This window comes from Ursus americanus, chromosome 19 (assembly GCF_024610735.1).
Source record: "Ursus americanus isolate L20-20 chromosome 19, mUrsAme1.1.p, whole genome shotgun sequence".
Lineage (NCBI taxonomy): Eukaryota > Metazoa > Chordata > Mammalia > Carnivora > Ursidae > Ursus > Ursus americanus.
The window spans coordinates 50,223,325-50,241,925 of record NC_142145.1 but is presented as its reverse complement, the minus strand read 5'-3'; the positions used below and the strand labels follow the sequence as shown (position 1 = coordinate 50,241,925).

Here is an 18,601-nt window from a genome sequence, read left to right as displayed (position 1 = left end):
AATCGGCTTGGCTAAATGATTTTATTTAACTTTTCTTTATAGCAAAGTAGGAGCACTTCAGATATGAATATTAACACCGTAGCCTTTTAGGTGACATTTTAAGCTAGTGTTCTAGTTTATTGTCTAAAATTTCTTGAAATATTTTCCTGTGTAATGTCAACAAAATTTAAAGACTGAAGTCCACAGTCATACACACCTGAATTTGAATTTAGATTCTAAAGCTTAACCGTTCATCTTTGAGCTATTCACTTCACAAAACTGAGCCTCAGTTTCCTAGTTTATAAAATAGTTATGATAATAATCTACTTCTGAAGGTCATTTTGAAGATTAAATGAATTAATCTGCATCAACTCCTTATCTCAGGGATTTATATGTATTTAATAAGTCATAATCTAAGAGATGAAGTAGGAAAGAAATGTATGGTTGAAATTTAATATGCTATTTATTGTTATTTGGATATTTAATATAAAAATTTTAAGTTATTAAATGACATAGTTCATTAAGGAAAAGCTTCTTTTAATTGCTGTCAAGCCATGTTACACATGAGTGTTTATTCATGTCACAGTGTCATAAATTCTTCAGGGTAAATGACAGTATAATAAATTAATGGGAAAATTATGTTATGTTTGAACATTGTTTTGTGTTTTTTATTTTTGTCACTTTTATAGTTTAAAAACCATTACTTCCTCATTTTAATTTGCACTGTTTTGATTATTTGTGAAATTGTACATTTACCAAAATATACCTGTGTTTATAAAAGCAGAAAGGACAGCTCTTCCTTACAGTAAAATTCCAGTTAATAAACGTGGGTGGTATGATGGAACTAGAAAGTTTCTATTTGGCAAACACCATAGTAATTAACTGTCGAAATAGTAGGTGAAAAGATGAGACACAGGGTATTTGCCCAGTTGCAAAGTATCTCCTTACAAGATTCTTATTAATTACAAAGTGAAAACTGGAGAAACCTGTTAGACAATCCTTTAGCCAAGTGATTAAAGGTAGTATCACCAATAATGAGACATTTTGACATCTTGTATTTCCTGATTACTTGGTAGTATTCTTGCCAAAAGTTAATAATCTAAATTTAATCACAAGGAAATACCAAACCCAAATTAAGAGATATTCTATAAAATAACTGGCCAATAGCCTTCAGCGTATCAAGGTCATAAGTGACAAAGAAAGACTGAGGAACGTTCCCCGATTGGAAGAGATTGAGGAGACATGGCATTTAAGATGCAGTGTGTGATCCTGCTTTGGCCAGAAGAAAAGATACCTGTAGACAATTGAGGAAGTTTTATTATGGTCAGTGTATCAGTTTTAAGATAAGTTATTTCAAAATGAAATACTTAAAAAAAGTAAAGCAAAAAAATGAAAAAACAAAACAAAAACCCATTTAGGTTTGAAAGGACCATATTAATACGGCTGTCAAGACATAAAGGGCAATTACAAATGATTGGTGTCCAGCTAAGTGAGCTGTAGTTATTTTCAGGTAGTCTTTGCAAAAATAGCAATAGGTGAACTTATGTTAAAATCCCTGTGGTACTAAATGATAAGGGAAATCTCAATTTTTAAAAATTATTCTGTTTGAATAAATGTTAAGTCCTTTTGTTGCATTCCATTATATCTGTGTCTGTAGTCAATGCACTTTAGTTTTTAAAGTGATCACCTACAGAATCTGGTAGGTGTTTTCTGAAGTTGTGCGTTTGTTTTCAGGTAGGAAAACATATGATGTAATTGTGATAGATCCACCGTGGCAGAACAAATCAGTTAAAAGAAGTAACAGGTAAGTGTAAATAAATTGTCTATTAGATATGCCTTGTATTATTGTTGTTGTTGTTGTTGTAGTTGTTGTTTCGTGTTTCAATTAAGTAGGCTCCATGTCCAGCAAGTAGGCTCCATGTCCCCACCTCAACGTGGGGCCTGAACTCACGACCCTGAGATCAAGATCTGAGCTGAGACCAAGAGTCAGGTGCTTAACTGACTGAACCCCCCAGGCACCCCATACTTTTCTAAAAGCTATTGTCCTTTTTACATTCTGGTTATATTGCTAAACGTATTACTTTGGGATGTGGGTTGTCTGAAGCTACTAAAATATTTTCAGTTCAGTTTTGAATTCCCTTAATTAGGTAATTGTCTTGCACTACAATGACGTATAGGTATAAGAATGTCACAAATAATATACTTACTAATGACTGAGGTTACTGACTGAACCAGTTCAGGGGTATTGCCGTAACACCAAAGGGCAACATTTTTGCCTCCTTTGATATCACATTTTAAAGTTTAGAAATATGTGCCAAAATAGGGCATACCTTGTTTTGTCGTGCTTCACTTTATTGTACTTTGCAGATATTGCCTTTTTAAAAAATAATTGAAGGTTTGTGGCAGCCCTGCATTGAGCTCATCTATTGGCACCAGTTTTCCAACAGCATTTTCTCTCTTTGTGTCACATTTTGCAATATTTCAAACTTTTTCAATATTATGTTTGTTTTGGTCTTCTGTGAACAGAGATTATGACTCACCGAAAGCTCAGATGATGGTTAGCATTTTTTAGCAATGAAGTATGTATGTTGTTTTCTTAGACATAATGCCATTGCATACTTAGTTGACTACAGTATAGTGTAAACATAACTGTTACATGCACTGGAAAGCCCCCAAATTATATTTGACTCACTTTATTAAAGTGATATAGCTTTGTTGTGGTGGTCTGGAACTGAACCTGCAGTGTCTCTGAGGTATGCCTGTATAGTTTTCCTCAGGAGCTGCTATGAATGAATTTGTCTATTCCATCTTAAATTTGTTTTATGTCTCCTTTTTTGTTTATGTCACCTCTTAGAGTGATCAGTTCAATTAATTACTGAGAGGACATTTCCTTTTAATAGCTTTTTAAAACTTTTAAGTTTTTCTCTCCATTCTAGTGAATATCTTCAGTTCTATTTCCTCTCAATGTTCAATTTCTAGCCTGGCAATTCTATTACCTTGACTTCAATTTCATATGAAGTTTCTTTATCCCCTCAATTATCTCCAGCTTTCTTATGCTTTTTTGTTTATGAGCTCTACAATGGGATTTTTTTTCTCTTAAAGTTGCAAGAATCATACAAAATATTCATGTATCTGTTCTCTATGTGTTTGTGTGTGTAAATATATCTATACATAATTTTTTAAAAACCATTTGAAAATAAGAGAAAATAAGGTGCTTTGAAATAATTTCATTTTATATTTCCTGAAAACAAAGAAATTCTCTCGTATAATTACAACGCAATTGTCAAAATAGGTAATTAACATTGATACAGTACTGTTATTGATACCGCTAGTATCTAATCCATACACTTTATTCCAGTTTTCCCAGTTATCCCAGAAACGTCCTTCATAGCAAAATAAAATCTTGGATGATGACTTATATTCACTTGTCATGTCTCTTTAGTATACTTTTTAAAAAAGATTTATTTTATTATTTGCGAGAGAGAAAGAGAGAGAGAATGAATGAGGAGGAGGGGCAGAGGGAGAGGGAGAGAAAATCTCAAGCAGACTCTGCGCTGAGTGCAGAGCCCAATGTGGGCTTGATCTCAGGATGCTGAGATCATGACCTAAGCTGAAACCAAGAGTTGGAGGCTTAACCCATTCTGCCACCCAGGTGCCCCTCTTTAAAATCCTTTAATTTGGAAGTTCCTGAGTCTTTTCTGGTGTTTCATGAAATTGACATTTCTGAAAGCAGCAATAGAAAACTAATACGGCATCTATTGCTGAGTCTTGCCCAAATCAATTATTATTAAGGCAATTGCCAAATGGTGATTGTATATGTGTGGGTTTATTTTTGGGCTCTCTATTCTGTTGCATTGATGTTTGTGTGGTTTTTTTTTGTACCAGTACCATACTGTTTTTATTAGTATAGCTTTTTAACATATTTTGAGGTCAGGAAGCATGATAACCTCCAGCTTTGTTTTTTTGTAAGATCACTTTGGCTATTTAGGGTCTTTTGTGGTTCTATACACATTTTAGGACTCTTTGTTCTAGTTCTGTTAAAAATGCCATTGGTATTTTGATAGGGATTGTGTTAATTCCTTTTTTTTTAAAAAAAGATTTTATTTATTTGAGAGAGAGAATGAGTGAGAGAGAGAGAGAGAGATTGAGAGAACGAGAGAGGCAGAAGGAGAAGCAGACTCCCTGTGGAGCAGGGAGCCCAATGTGGGACTTGATCCTAGCGCCCTGGGATCATGACCTGAGCTGAAGGTAGACACTTAACTGACTGAGCCACCCAGGTGCCCTGATAGGGACTGCATTAAGTCATTAATCTGCATTAATCATTGTTAGACATTCTAACAATATTAATTCTTCCAGTCCATGAGCACAGTATATATTTCCATTTATGTGTTGTCTTCAATTTTTTTCATTTTATACTCTTCAGAGGACAGGTCTTTCACAGGTTAAATTTTTTTCTAGGTATTTTTCTAGGTATTTTGTTCTTTTTGATGCAGTTGTGAATGGGATTGTTTTCTTGATTTTTCTTTCTGATAGCTTGTTATTAGTGTATAGAAATTCAACAGATTTCTGTATGTTCATTTTGTATCCTGTGACTTTACTGAATTATTTTAATAGTTCTAATAGTTTTTTGGTAGAGCCTTAATGGTTTTCTATATATGATATTATGTCATGTGCAATTAGTGACAGTTTTACTACTTTTTCAATTTGGATGCCTTTGATATTTTTTTCCCTTGCCTAATTGATGTGGCTGGGATTTCCAATACAATGTTGAATAAATTGTGAGAATGGGTATCCTTGTCTTGTTTCTTATGTTAGAGGAAAAGCTTTTAGCATTTCACCATTGAGTATAATGTTAGCTGAGAGTTTATCATATCTGGCCTTTATTATACTTTGTATGTTCTTTCTATACCTGCTGTGTTGAGGGTTTTTATCATAAATGGATGTTACATATGTCAAATGCTCTTTTGCATCTATTTACATGATCATCTTTTTATCTTTAATCTTGTTAATGTGGTATATTATGTTGGTAAATTTCACTGGATCGTGGTGTATGATCCTATTAATGTATTGTTGATTTTGATTTGCTAATATTTTGAAGAGGATTTTTGCATCTATGTTCACTGGGGATATTGGCCTTTTTTTTTAGTGGTATCTTTGATTATGCTGGCCTTGTAAAATGAGTTTGGTAGCATTTCTTCCTCTTTAATTTTTTTGGAATAATTTGAGAAGGATAGTTACTAACTCTTCTTTAAATGTTTGGTAGAATTCATATATGAAGCAGTCTGGTCCTGGGCTTTTGTTTTCTGGGAGTTTTTAAATTACTGATTCAATTTCATTACTCGTAATTGGAATATTCATATTTTCTATTTCTTTGTGATTCAGTCTTGGAAGGTTGTGTGTTTCTAGGAATTTATCCATTTCTTCTAGGTTTCCTGTTTTGTTGGCATATAGTCTCCTATGTATTTTTGTGGCTTCAGTTGTAACTTTTCTTTCATTTTTGTTTTTATTCATTTGAGCCTTTTCTTTTTTTCTTGATGAGTCTGGCTAGAGTTTTTCAATTTTAACTTTTCAAAGAATCAGGTTTTAATTTCATTGATTTTTTTTCTTTTTTAGTTTCTATTTCAATTATTTCCGCTCTAATCTTTATTATTTCCTTCCTTCCACTAGCTTTGGGCTTTGTTCTTCTTTTTCTAGTTTAGGTTAGATTGTTTACTTGGGGTTTTTTCTTATTTTTTTTAGGTAGGTTTATATTGCTATGAACTTCCCTCGTAGAACTGCTTTTGTTGCAATTTTGGAAAATTGTGTTTCCATTTTCATTTGTCTCAAAGTATTTTTTGATCTCCTCTTTGATTTTTTTGTTTACCCATTGGTTGTTAGTAATGTTTCTTAGTATCTACTTGTTTATTTTATCTTATTATTATTTTTTTTTAGTTTTCTTCTTGTAAATGATTTCTAGTTTCATACTGTTGTTGGAAAAGATGCTCGATATGATTTAAGTCTTTTTAAATTTATTGAGACTTGTTTTGTGGCCTAATATATGATCTGTCCTGAAGAATGTTCCATGTATCATTGAAAAAAATGTGCATTCTGCAGTTTTTGGGTGAAATGTGCTGTATATATATTAAGTCCATCTGGTCAAATATGTTAAGGGCAGTGTTTCCTTATCGATTTTCTGGATGATCTATGCATTGATGTAAGTGGGGTCTCGAAGTTCTCTATCATTATTGTATTAATGTCAATTTCTTCCTTTAGGTCTTTTAATTGGTTTATATATTTAGGTGCTACTATTCTGGGTACATAAATATTTGTAACTGTTATATTATCTTCTTGGGTTGACCTCTTTATCATTATGTAATGCTTTTGTTTATCTTTTGTTGAAGTCTTTGTTGTAAAGTCTGTTTTGTCTGATATGAGTATTGGTACTTGAGCCTTCATTTTGTTTTTATTTGCATGGAATACCTTTTTCCATCCCTTTCTTTTTAGTCTATGTTTGTCTTTAGATGTGAAGTGAGATTCTTGCAGGCAGCATATAGATGGGTCTTGTTTTTTCCAGCAGTTTAGCTTCCCTATGTCTTTTAATTGGAGCATTTTTGGCCATTTATATTTAAAGTAATTATTGATAGGCATGTACTTACTGACATTTTAATTGTTTTCTGGTTATTTTTGTACTTCTCTGTTTATTTGTCCTTCCTTTGGTCTCTTCCTTTGTGATTTGATGTTTTCTTTAGAGTTATGTTTGGGTTCTTTTGTTTTTATTTTTTGTATATCTATTGTAGCTTCTTGGACTGTGGTTCTTACAAAGTATATAAATATATATATTGACCTAGGTATATAGCAGTCTATTTTAAGCTGTTAGTTGTTTCAGTTTGAATGCATTCTAAAAGCACTACTTTTTTACTGCCTCTCAACATTTTGTTTTTGACGTCATATTTTATATCTTTTTATTTAGTGTATCCCTTATCTACTTATTGTAGTTAAAGCTGAGTTTACTTTTTGTCTTTAACCTCATACTAGCTTTTTCATTGGTTCATGTGCTGCCTTTACTACACTTTTGCCTTTAAGAGGGAGATTTTTTTCTTTCATATAGTTTCTTGTTTTTATTCATGGCATTTTCTTTTCTGCTTGAAGATCTTTTAACATTTCTTGTAAGGCTGGTTTAGTTGGGGTGAATTCCTTTAGTTTTTGCTTGTCTGGGAAACCTTTTATCTCTTTCAATTCTGAATGAAAGCCTTGCTGAACAGAATATTTTTGCTTGTAAGTTTTTCCTTTTCAGTACTTTATTTATTTATTTTTTTTTTAAAGATTTTATTTATTTATTCGACAGAGATAGAGACAGCCAGCGAGAGAGGGAACACAAGCAGGGGGAGTGGGAGAGGAAGAAGCAGGCTCATAGCAGAAGAGCCCGATGTGGGGCTCGATCCCATAACGCCGAGATCACGCCCTGAGCCGAAGGCAGACGCTTAACCGCTGTGCCACCCAGGCGCCCCTCCTTTTCAGTACTTTAAATACATCCTGGCCCTCCTTCTGGCTTGCAAAGTTTTTATTGAAAAATGAGCTGATTATCTTATGGGATTTTCCTCATCTATGACTATTTGTTTTTTTATTGCTGCCTTCAACATTCTCTCATTATCTTTAACTTTTGCCATTTTATTTATAATATGTCTTGCTGGATCTTGTTGGTTTCATTTTATTAGGGACTCTATGCTTTTTTGCATTGGATATGTGTTTCCTTTCCCAAGTTAGGGAAATTTTCAGCCATTATTTCTTCAAATTTTCTGGCCCTTTCCTCTCTCTTTTCCTTCTGGGACCCATACAATGTGAATGCTGGTATGCTTGTTGTTCCAGAGGTCCCTTAAAAGTGTCCTCATTAAAAAAAAAATTCTTTTTTCTGTTTTCTTTGTGTAATTTTCACTATTCTCTCTTCCCAGATTGCTGATTCATTCTTTTCTATCATGTAATCTGCTTTTGGTTCTTTCTAGTGTCTTTTCATTTCAGTTATTGTATTCCTCCACTCTGATTGGTTCTTTTTTATATTTTGTGTTTCTGTGTTGAAGTCGTCACTGTGTTCTTCCATTCCTCTCCTGTGTTTGGTGAGCATCTTTATGATCATTACTTTGAACTCTTTATCAGGTAAATGACTTATCTCCTTTTCTTTAGGTTTTCCTTTTTTTCTGGGGTTTTATGTTGTTGTTTTGTTTGGAACATACTTCTCTGTCTCCTCATTTAGTTTGACTTTCTGTGTGTGTTTCCATGAATTAGCTGTAAAAGCTAACTCTCTGGGTATTGAAGGAGTGGCCTTATGTAGGACTGTCTGCTGCATAGACTGTATGCCTGGTGGCTTTGGCAGCCTGGCTGGAGCTGGAGTGGGCATGGCGTGGAGGTCCTGGGACATGTTGAGCTGTGGCCACTTCTGTGGAATTGCTGGAGTGGAAGTGGGCATAGGGTGAGTATGTCCCAGGATGTGCTGTACTGGGGGCACAGGCCAGTTCGGTCCTGGAGAATGCTGTGTCAGGGCTGCTTTGGCAGGATGGCTGGAGCTAGGGCTGATGTGGTTGGGGACCTGGGGCATACTGCATGGGGACCGCCTTTGAGGGATAGCTGGAGCTGGAGTGGTCCAGGGGTCTGGAGTGTGCTGGGGTGGCCCTACTTGGTTGGTAATGTACCCGGACTCTGCTTCTGTTTACGCTATGAAGGTAGATGCAAAATGTAAAAATGGCGCTTTCTGGTTCCTCTTACCCAGTGAGTTTCATTGGTTCTGTACCTGTTTGTTGAAGGCTATAGCATTAGTAAATGGATTTCCTTCATTTATAGTCTCTCTGCCCTTAAACTGCTATGTCCAGGGCAAGTGAGTCTGTGCATTGGCCCCTCATCAGTATCCTTCTCTACCGTAGGTCACCTAGTCAAGAGTGGGGTTCCTGTTGTATCCATATTTCTTCTACTTTTCCCCATTGGTCCCTTTATCATTTGTTGTATAGAGGCTGTGCAGTCAGCCCTCTCTTCTTCTTCTGGAGGAATGTCTCCATATATAGGTACAGAGTTAGTGTGTGGGAGGAGATGCATTCAGATTCTTCCTGTGCCACCATCTTGGACCCTCTTAGCAAATTTTAATGTTTTCAGTCTGTTCTGTATTTTAGTTACAATGGTGAGTGATCTCTTTTTTTCTTTTATTATTAGATTTTAAACATTGGATGGGGTGCTCTTTGAGATAAGGGTGCTAATATAGTTTTTTTTTTTTTTTTTTTTTTAAGATTTGTTTGAGAGTGAGAAAGAGAGAGTGAACATGAGTGGAAGGGGCAGAGGAAGAGAGCGAGAGAATCCCAAGCAGACTCCATTCTGAGTGTGGAGCCTCACTGGGGCTTGATCTCATGACCCTGAGATCACAACCTAAGCTGAAACCAAGAGTCTAGTGCTTAACTGACTATGCCACCCAGGCTTCCCAGGTTTTTGAAAACTAGATAAAATTAACCATTTTAGCCACGTTAAAGTGTGCAGTTTAGTGGTTTAAAGCATTCACAATGTTGTGCAATTACTACCTTATCTACTTCTGGATTATTTCTATCACCCCCAAAAGAATCCCTGTTCCTGCCAGTTCCTCTCTTTGCCCATACTCTGGCAATCATTAATCTTCTCTTTGTCTCCATGAACCTACCTTTTGTGATATTACATATAAATGGAATCATATAACATATGGCCTTTGTGTCTGGCTTACTTCATTTGATATTTGTTTTCATAATTCATCCATGTTTTAGCATATATCAGTACTTCATTCCTTTTAATGGCTGCATAATATTCCATTGGATGGGTCGATCTATCTATCTATCTATCTATCTATCTATCTATCTATCTATCTATGTCTATATATATCTATATCACATTTTATCTATCCATTCATCAGTTGGTGATATTTGCATGGTTTCCAGCTTTTGGCTATAGTGCTGCTATTAACATTTGTGTACAAGCTTTTCTTTTTCTATTCTTTTTTTAAGACTTATTTTAGAGAGAGCGTACACGTATGAGCAGTAGGGACAGGAGAGGGAGAGAGGATCACAAGCAGACTGCATGCTGAGTGTGGAGACTGACATGGGCTTGATCTCACAGCCCTGAGATAAGACCTGAGTTGAAACCAAGAGTTGGATGCTTAACCAACTGCGCCACCCAGGCACCCCTGTGCAAGTTTTTCTGTGAACATGTGTATTAAAGAATTTGGCCGTGCCCAAACAAAGTTTGACTTTTGCCTTCAGTTTCTGGGAGGGAATCTATACCTGATAGGATTATTTTTACATAGTGTGCATGGGTTGGGCTATATAAATAATCTTAGGGTGGGGACTACTACCCCAGAAAGGCTAACCATGTCATTTAGGGTAGGCTTTGGGTCCCAGTGGTCTTAATTAACCTGGTGACTGAGTTCAACCACTTGGGCAATTAGTCACTCTATTTTGCCTATGTAATGGATCTCCAATGAAAACTCTGGACGTTGAAGCTGGGGTGAACTTCCCTGGTTAGCAGTACTCTGTGTGTATTATCACACACAGATGCCAGGAGAGTAATGTGTTCTGATTCCATGGGAGAGGACCATTGGAGTCTCTGTATTTGTAAGCCCCCCGGACTCTGCTCTGAGTTTCTTCCTTTGGCTGATTTTAATCTGTATGAAACCATAATAACCTTTACGTGATAAATTGTGATAAGTCTTCTCTTATAATAAACTGTAATCATGATTATAATAGCTTTCAGGAAAGTTCTGTGAGTCTTTTTGACAAATTTTAAACCTCCGAGTGGTTTTGGAAACTGCCCAAACTTCTAGTTGGTTGTAGAAGAGAGGGCAGTCTTAAGGCTTGTTCCTTTAGACTTTGTAGTTGCCTAATTCCGGACAACATGTTTTCATTTCTCTTGGGTATATTCCTAGGAGTAGAGTTGTTGCAGCACATGGTTAACTCTTGAGGGACTACCGAACTGTTTTTCACAGTGAATGTGTCATTTACGTTTTACATTCCCACTGGAAGCTGGTTCCAGTTTCTCCACATTCTCAGTGACACTTATTTTGTTTTGTGTTTGTTTGTTTTCAATTATAGCCATCCTGATGAGTATGAAGTGATAATCTTGTGGTTTTGATTTGCATTTCTCTCATGACTAATTATATTGAGCATCTTTTCATGTCCTTATTGGTCATCTGTATATATTCTTTGGAGAATTGACTGTTCGGATCCTTTGTACATTTTAAAGTTAAGTTACTTGTCTTTGTGTTGATTTCTAAGAGTTCTTTATATATTCTGGATATTAGGCCCTTACCTTATATGGTTGGCAAGTATTTTCTCCCATTTTCTCTTGTTGCCTTTTCACTTTCTTTCTAGTGTTCTCAAAGCACAAAGTTTTACATTTTGTTGAAGTCCGGCTTTACCTCTTTTTCTTTTTGTTGCTCCGTATTTGGTGTTTTATTTAAGAAACCATCGCCTTGATCAGGGTCATGATGACGGACACGTGTGTTTTCTAAGAGTTTCAGCTCTCACATTTATGTCTTTGATACATTTTGAGTTTGATTTTATATATGATGTGAGGTGGAATCACAATTTTTTTTATAAAGATCTTATTTATTTATTTGACAGAGAGAGACAGCATAAGAGGGAACACAAGCAGGGGGAGTGGGAGAGGAAGAAGCAGGCTTCCCGCCGAGCAGGGAGCCTGATGCGGGGCTCAATCCCAGGACCCTGGGATCATAACCTGAGCTTAAGGCAGACTCTTAATGGCTGAGCCACCCAGGCTCCCCTGGAATCAGTTTTATCCTTTTGCATTTGGATATCCAGTTGTCCCAACATCATTTGTTGAAAAGATTGTTCCCAATTACTTCTCATTATTAGGGTTACGTGTTAAATTCAAAAGAATCAAAGAGCCCAATTTTGTAACATTCTTTGGTAATGTGTTCCAGTTTTCTCTAAGAATTATTCTTTAAAATACTAAGTTTAAATTTCGTCTGCCTTGTATTTTAATGAAAATTGATAGTTTTTTATGTGTTTTTTTTTAATTATGTTATGTTAGTCACCATACAGTGCATCGTTAGTTTTTGATGTAGTGTTCCATGATTCATTGTTTGGGTATAATACCCACTGCTCCATGCAATACGTGCCCTCCTTAGTACCCATCACAGCATCCCCCCCCCCCCCCATAAAACCCTGTTTGTTTCCCGGAGTCCATAGTCTGTTATGGTTCATCTCCCCCTCTGATTTCCCCCCCTTCATTTTCCCCTTCCTTCTCCTAATGTCCTCCCTGCTATTCCTTATGTTCCACAAATGAGTGAAACCATATGATAATTGTCTTTCTCTGAATACTCTTTAGAAGTTTTAAAAAAGTAAACAAATGCTTGATCATAATTAGCAACATCTTTGGAGGCACTTTTATAATTCTGAAAAATAGACTCATCCTTTTATAATGTCCTATGATAAATTTTATATAGCACATTTTGAAATTGTTTTCAAAAAATTTTTTTTGAAATTTTCTGTTTTTTTAGCTTTTAAGTGTACCTTTATCATCTTTTTGTAATGATTTATTGTATTGTTTCTTTCCCTCAACTTTTGACTTTAAAAATTCCAAACTGGGAGAAAAGTTGAAAGAATAGTACATGAATATCAAATTACCTTTCCTGTAGATTCACCAGTTTTTAGTATTCTACCACATTGTGTGTATTTTCTCCTTCTTCGTCTCTCTGCTTTTTATCTGATATTGTAGACATCATGCTTTCACCAATAACTTCTTTTTTTTTTTTTTTTAAAGATTTTATTTATTTATTTGACAGAGATAGAGACAGCCAGCGAGAGAGGGAACACAAGCAGGGGGAGTGGGAGAGGAAGAAGCAGGCTCATAGCGGAAGAGCCTGATGTGGGGCTCGATCCCAGATCGCCGAGATCACGCCCTGAGCCGAAGGCAGATGCTTAACCGCTGTGCCACCCAGGCGCCCCTCACCAATAACTTCTTTTGCGAGTATCTCCTAAAAACAAGGATATTCTTCTACATAACTGTGATGCCATTGTTACTCCCAATAAAGTTAATATTAATTTTAATTAATATATTACTAATATTAATTATATTTATTAACATTAATAATATTAAATATATTTATATTAATTATATTATTAAATATATTTATTCTTTTTAAATTTTTAACCTCTGCTCAAAGTGTTTTTTTATGGCTGTATTTTTCTTTTTCGGTTTTCAGATTTAAGCTCTAGTCAGGGATCACACATTACATTTGATCTTTATTTTTCTTTTTTTCCTTTAATGCAGAATAGTCTCCTGGCCATTTTTACTTTTCAGGATGTTGACTCTTTTTTAATATCCCATGCCCCTTTTTTGTAATTTCCTACCATTTGGATTTGTCAGATTGTTTCTTCATGATTAGATTCAGGTTAAACATTTTTGATAAGAATAGTACCTTGGTGATAAAGATGTGTATTTTGGAATTTGCTCAGTGATTTTTAGATTAAGACTAAAAAATGGAATATTTCATTCCTCTCCCCTTACCCCACATCAACCCAATTAAATAAAATCAAGGCAATCAAAGAATCTGCAGTTATTGGGAGCATCAAACTTCAAATTTTTGATCAGATGTTTTTCATACTTAGGCAAACTTAGTTTTTTGAAATTATCACTTTGATTATAAGAAATGTTAGTCTACTGGAAGAGCACTGGTCTGGATGGTATTGCATGAGATGTGAATTGTTTTACTCATTTGTTTATTTAAGAAATATTTACTGATCACTTCCTCACATCATACAGTTGCTGTGTGTGAGAACTGGATTCCAGTGTTTATTGCATTTGGCCGTTAGGATGTCGTTTACTTTTCCCAGAGCAGGTATAGTAGTTGAAACCTCATTATAGTCGATTGAGGAATAAAATAAAGGAGAGGATGTAGAAAGACTAAACGCATACCAGTCCTTAGCTTAGGTATAGACATAAGACTGAATTGAGGGAATTTCTCTTCTCTTCTCTTCTCTCTTCCCCTTCCCACCTGCCCTGTTTCTCTCCTCTTTCTTCCTTTAAAACCTAGGCTGACGGTAAGGAACTGCTAGAGAGGTTGAAACACAGAAGGAGAGGAATAACTAGCATTGTAAGATACTGGAAGATGGGAATAAGAGAACAGAGTTGGAGGGATAAGCTTTAGATAGGTGAAGCCATACCATTTGATTTAAGAGGAAATGTATGCAAATAGATAAGTGAAAGTATATAAGGAGAGAGAGAGGGTTAGGTAGTTGAAGGAGTCAGGTGGCCTTTGTTTTTACTGATATGAGTTAACTTCATATGCCAAGAGTTGAGTTTTGGTAAGAGAATTTGAAAAGAGATGAGGGTTTGTAAGACTTGATGAGTCATGTTGAGAGCCTGAGAATGGGTTTAGTTGACCCAATTCTTCACTTCTGCATTTTTCTCAACCTAATTTTCCCCATATGAAGAGGTTGAATTGAATTGTGTGAAAGTTGGGTTGAATTGAAGATAAGAGGTTTGAAGGAGCTGGGGGGGGGGAGGGTAGAGGGGGGATAGGAATTTAGGTGCTAATGCGAGGGCAGTGAAATGATTGGTAATCTGTGGAGAAGAGGAGCGTATGTGCAGGAAGAAATGATAGACTCAATAAAGTAGAGGGATAGGGCATGGTTTGCTTTGATAAGGTCTAAGAATAGGTTAGGGATAGGAGGTTCGAGCCAGAGGTAGATTGATGTTTAGTTTCAGAGATGAAATAAGTGTGAATGATGGTGAGGTCCAGGTTAGGGTCACTGGAATGGATTATTGGGGTGAATGCAGTTGTATTTGTTTAGGGGAAGAATAGTTGAGGTATGCACATTATATAGATTGTGTCTTGAAATTGCCCAGGACAATGGCAAGATTTGTGTTGGTAAAGTAGAAGGATCTTAGAGTTTAAGGCTTCATTGATTATGGAGAGTGAGGAAGAAATGTGTTCAATAAAGAACATTACAGTCTAGCACAGCCAGATAGCATACCTCTCAAAGAGGAGTGGATTTTATGCAAGTATGGAGGAATTTTAGCCTGAAAGCAGCTAATGGGGGAGTTAGGAGAATACGGACTCTCCGCTCTCTGTTGTGTGTGTTGGATGTTGGAGAAAGGCCTACATTCATTAGACTGGGTTTTGTAGAGCAAGTAGTTCTAGCAAGAGAAATTAAACTTTATGCTATTCATGACTAGGAGGTGAAAGACGATAGAATTTTTTTTTTAATGAAAGCATGAGGGTTTCTTTTCTTTCTTTCATTCATTCATTCATTCATTCTTTCTTTTTAAAGATTTTTATCTATTTATTTGTGAGAGAGAGAGGAGAGAGCACAAGCAGGGGGAGCAGCAGAGGGAGAGGGAGAAGCAGGCTCCCCGCTGAGCAGGGACCTCCATGACCTGAGCTAAAGGCAGATGCTTAACCAGCTGAGCCACCCAGGCACCCTGAAAACATGAGGGTTTCAAAGAGCCCAGTGGAATTAATTGGGATCAAGAAAGAAGCAGGATGATAGATCGAGGGTTGAAAATACAGTGGAATATTGAGAGAGCAGTTTCAAGACTCACTGTGATGGGGTCCCTGTGTAATGTACAGATTATGGAAACCAAACAACGATATTTGCTAAATTTTGAATGGGAGAGAAGCATATTAGTGAAATTACTGAAATGTAATACATTTAGAAATGATAAGTATAGCCTGACAATTTTATACTATTAAACATGGAAAAGGGTTAATTTTGACTTTCATGTAATAATGTGTCCACTGGGTGTCACTGTGGCTTCATGTTTAGTTACACAAACCGCTCTGCTCTGTGTGGAGTCAGTATCACATGGGTCTTCTCTCTGCTGATTTTTCCTTTTTGCAGTGAATTTTGCTAATATCTTTTTCTGTTTACTTTTAGGTACAGCTATTTATCACCACTGCAAATAAAGCAGATACCTATTCCTAAACTGGCGGCTCCAAACTGTCTTGTTATTACTTGGGTGACCAATAGACAGAAGCACCTACGTTTTGTAAAGGAAGAACTATATCCTTCTTGGTCTGTCGAGATAGTTGCTGAGTGGCACTGGGTAAAAGTAAGTTGAAAAATTAACTTATATGTTAATATAGTGTGACATAGAAGTCACATGAATGTAGCGTCTAATTTTTAACATTTAACATGTTACCGCTCTACTCCTTCAAAACATTTGTCTTTTTAAAACTTTTACTTTGATACTAAATACTTTTTTCTTTTTGATACTAAATACATCTTCTTAGTCTCAAAGGCTTTAAACCTTTTGTTCTGTGTCTTTTTGTAGCAGAGTCTCAAACTGCTGGCCTTAGCAAATGATTCAGGGAGATACCAGGATGACCTTCTAAAAAGCTCTGATGTCTGTAGTTTAAAAAACAACAAACTAAAACTTCGGAGAATCTATCAGTAAACACAGTGTTATTCTTCATCTTCTTGCTCTTTACACGTCCCAAATTTCAGTCACCCTTTGTGACTTCTTTCCTTTTTTTTTTTTTTCCTTCTCTTTTTTCTTTTTCTTTTTTCTTATGTTGCTGGGAGAATAGCTAAGTAACCCAGCACAGAAGAGGTAGAAAGAACCAAGAACCTTACATACTTTAAAGTCCTCAGTGCCTTATGTGCCACTGTGTGTATTTTTGAAAGAAATGATTCCAGCTGTTGGATTGGCCCAATGATCTTTAATATCTCTGTTTACTATAAGAACAAAAAAATACAGAAAAATAAGGCGTCAGATCAGAGTCCATTGGACATCCTTTTATTTATTTATTTTTTATTTATTTTTTTAAAGATTTTATTTATTTATTTGACAGAGACAGCCAGCAAGAGAGGGAACACAAGCAGGGGGAGTGGGAGAGGAAGAAGCAGGCTCCTAGTGGAGGAGCCTGATGTGGGGCTTGATCCCAGAACGCTGGGATCACGCCCTGAGCCGAGGGCAGATGCTTAACGACTGTGCCACCCAAGCACCCCGTGGACATCCTTTTAAAGATGCATTGTCTACTTACATGAATTTTGCAAAAGCCCTTCTGCATTTTAAAAAGATAAACCAACTTGTTATCAATTGAATGTTTTATATTTATATAGCTGATATATTCATTTTAGACAGGGAAGTTCTATTTTTATGTGCTTTGTATGTATTTTGTAGTTCACTGTTGTATCTTCTAAAAGTTGTGTACATTGTTTATTTGCACATATTTTAATGGACTTAGCAAACAAACATTAACAGTTGTATCTTTGCTTTTATAATGTACTTTGGGCTTAGCTTTGGTTGATTTGGTATATAGGACATTGATGGGAATATAAAACTCCATTCTACGCTGTACATTATGACAGTTCTTTTATTTCAGAGACAGGGGCCAAAGTCAGGAAAAGGGCACCTTTTGAAATCAAAACTAGTAAAATGTTAATACATTAAATCTAAGACTATTCTATTTATTTATAGTACTAATGATGATATGAAAAGCCTAGAGTTCAAAACAAAAATGCAGTATATTATATGAGACACTGTTAAGTAATTACATGTACTGTTATAACAGAAGGAGTGATTTGCGTTGAATATAAAGTGTATCCAAAGAAGAAGAATTTGCCTGTATTTATACAGCACTGTGTGGCAGAGATGCTGTCTCTCCTGGGCCCTAGAAGTGATAAAAGGACTTTACTGATTTGGCTTTTTAGTTATCTTGATATTGAGTAAAAGTTCAATAGGTGATAGATAGGAATATTCTGATGGTGAAAATGTGTATTTCAGTGGCTAGTTAATAAGTTGATATTGCTATTATAATTGTGTTTTCAGTTTGATTAGCTTTAAGTGAGTCTTGGAGAGTAAGATCATTCCAGGGTGAGATGATGAAATTGAATTTCTGGGTTTATAATGCCAGGGGATTAGACCAAGTATTGTCTATCTTATCAGTCCCTGAGCTTTTTTTTTTATTTAATTCTAGCTCTGATGGTCTTTAATGACACTATTTTCTATAAAGTTTAATAAGATATACTTTATTATAATCCACTTAGTCACATTGCTAGTAATCAGTAAATATTATTTGAATGAATAAATGAATTAATGATGATATGGTTTCAGGAATACATTTTAATGAAAAGTAGATTTTTATGTGTAAGATGATAAAATATTTAAAATATTTTAGTCCCTTAGAGCTGCCCTGTCCAAGTGATACTCCTTAGCCATATGTGGCTCTTTTGTGTTTGAAACGTGACTACTCAAAATTGAATTGATGTTAAGTATAAAATGTACATTGGATTTGAAATACTTAGTATGAAAGAAAAAATATAACACACCTCAATAACTTTTTGAATTTATTATATATTGAAATAGTATTTTGGATATTGAGACTAAGCTAACTACATAATTAAAATTACTTCCACATTCTTTTTACTTTTTTAATGTTTAATGTTGTTAGTAGAAAATTTAAATTTTCTACTTTAAATTTAAGTTAGAAAATTTAAATTACATATGGGGTTTGCATTTGTGGCTTACATTATATTTTTATTGGATAACACTAGCCTAGAGGTTTAATAATTTCTTTTTCTTTGGCAGAAACTGTATAGTGATAGAAAAAGAAAAAAAACCAAACTCTTTCCTGGATATTTACAGATGTATGGTTTTATTTTCTTTTGTTTTT

The 18,601-nt window shown here is 35.3% G+C and overlaps 1 protein-coding gene across 2 annotated transcripts in view; it reads left to right on the top strand.

Annotated features, from left to right (window-relative positions):
• The window catches only part of METTL4 (methyltransferase 4, N6-adenosine), a 45,804-nt gene that overhangs the window by 14,083 nt on the left and 13,120 nt on the right, over nucleotides 1–18,601 (top strand). For both annotated transcript variants that reach the window (XM_045781877.2, XM_045781878.2), the window contains exons 5-6: nucleotides 1,714–1,783; nucleotides 15,861–16,035. In XM_045781877.2, coding sequence (XP_045637833.1) covers nucleotides 1,714–1,783; nucleotides 15,861–16,035 — 245 coding nt within the window. The remainder of the gene's footprint in view (nucleotides 1–1,713; nucleotides 1,784–15,860; nucleotides 16,036–18,601) is intronic.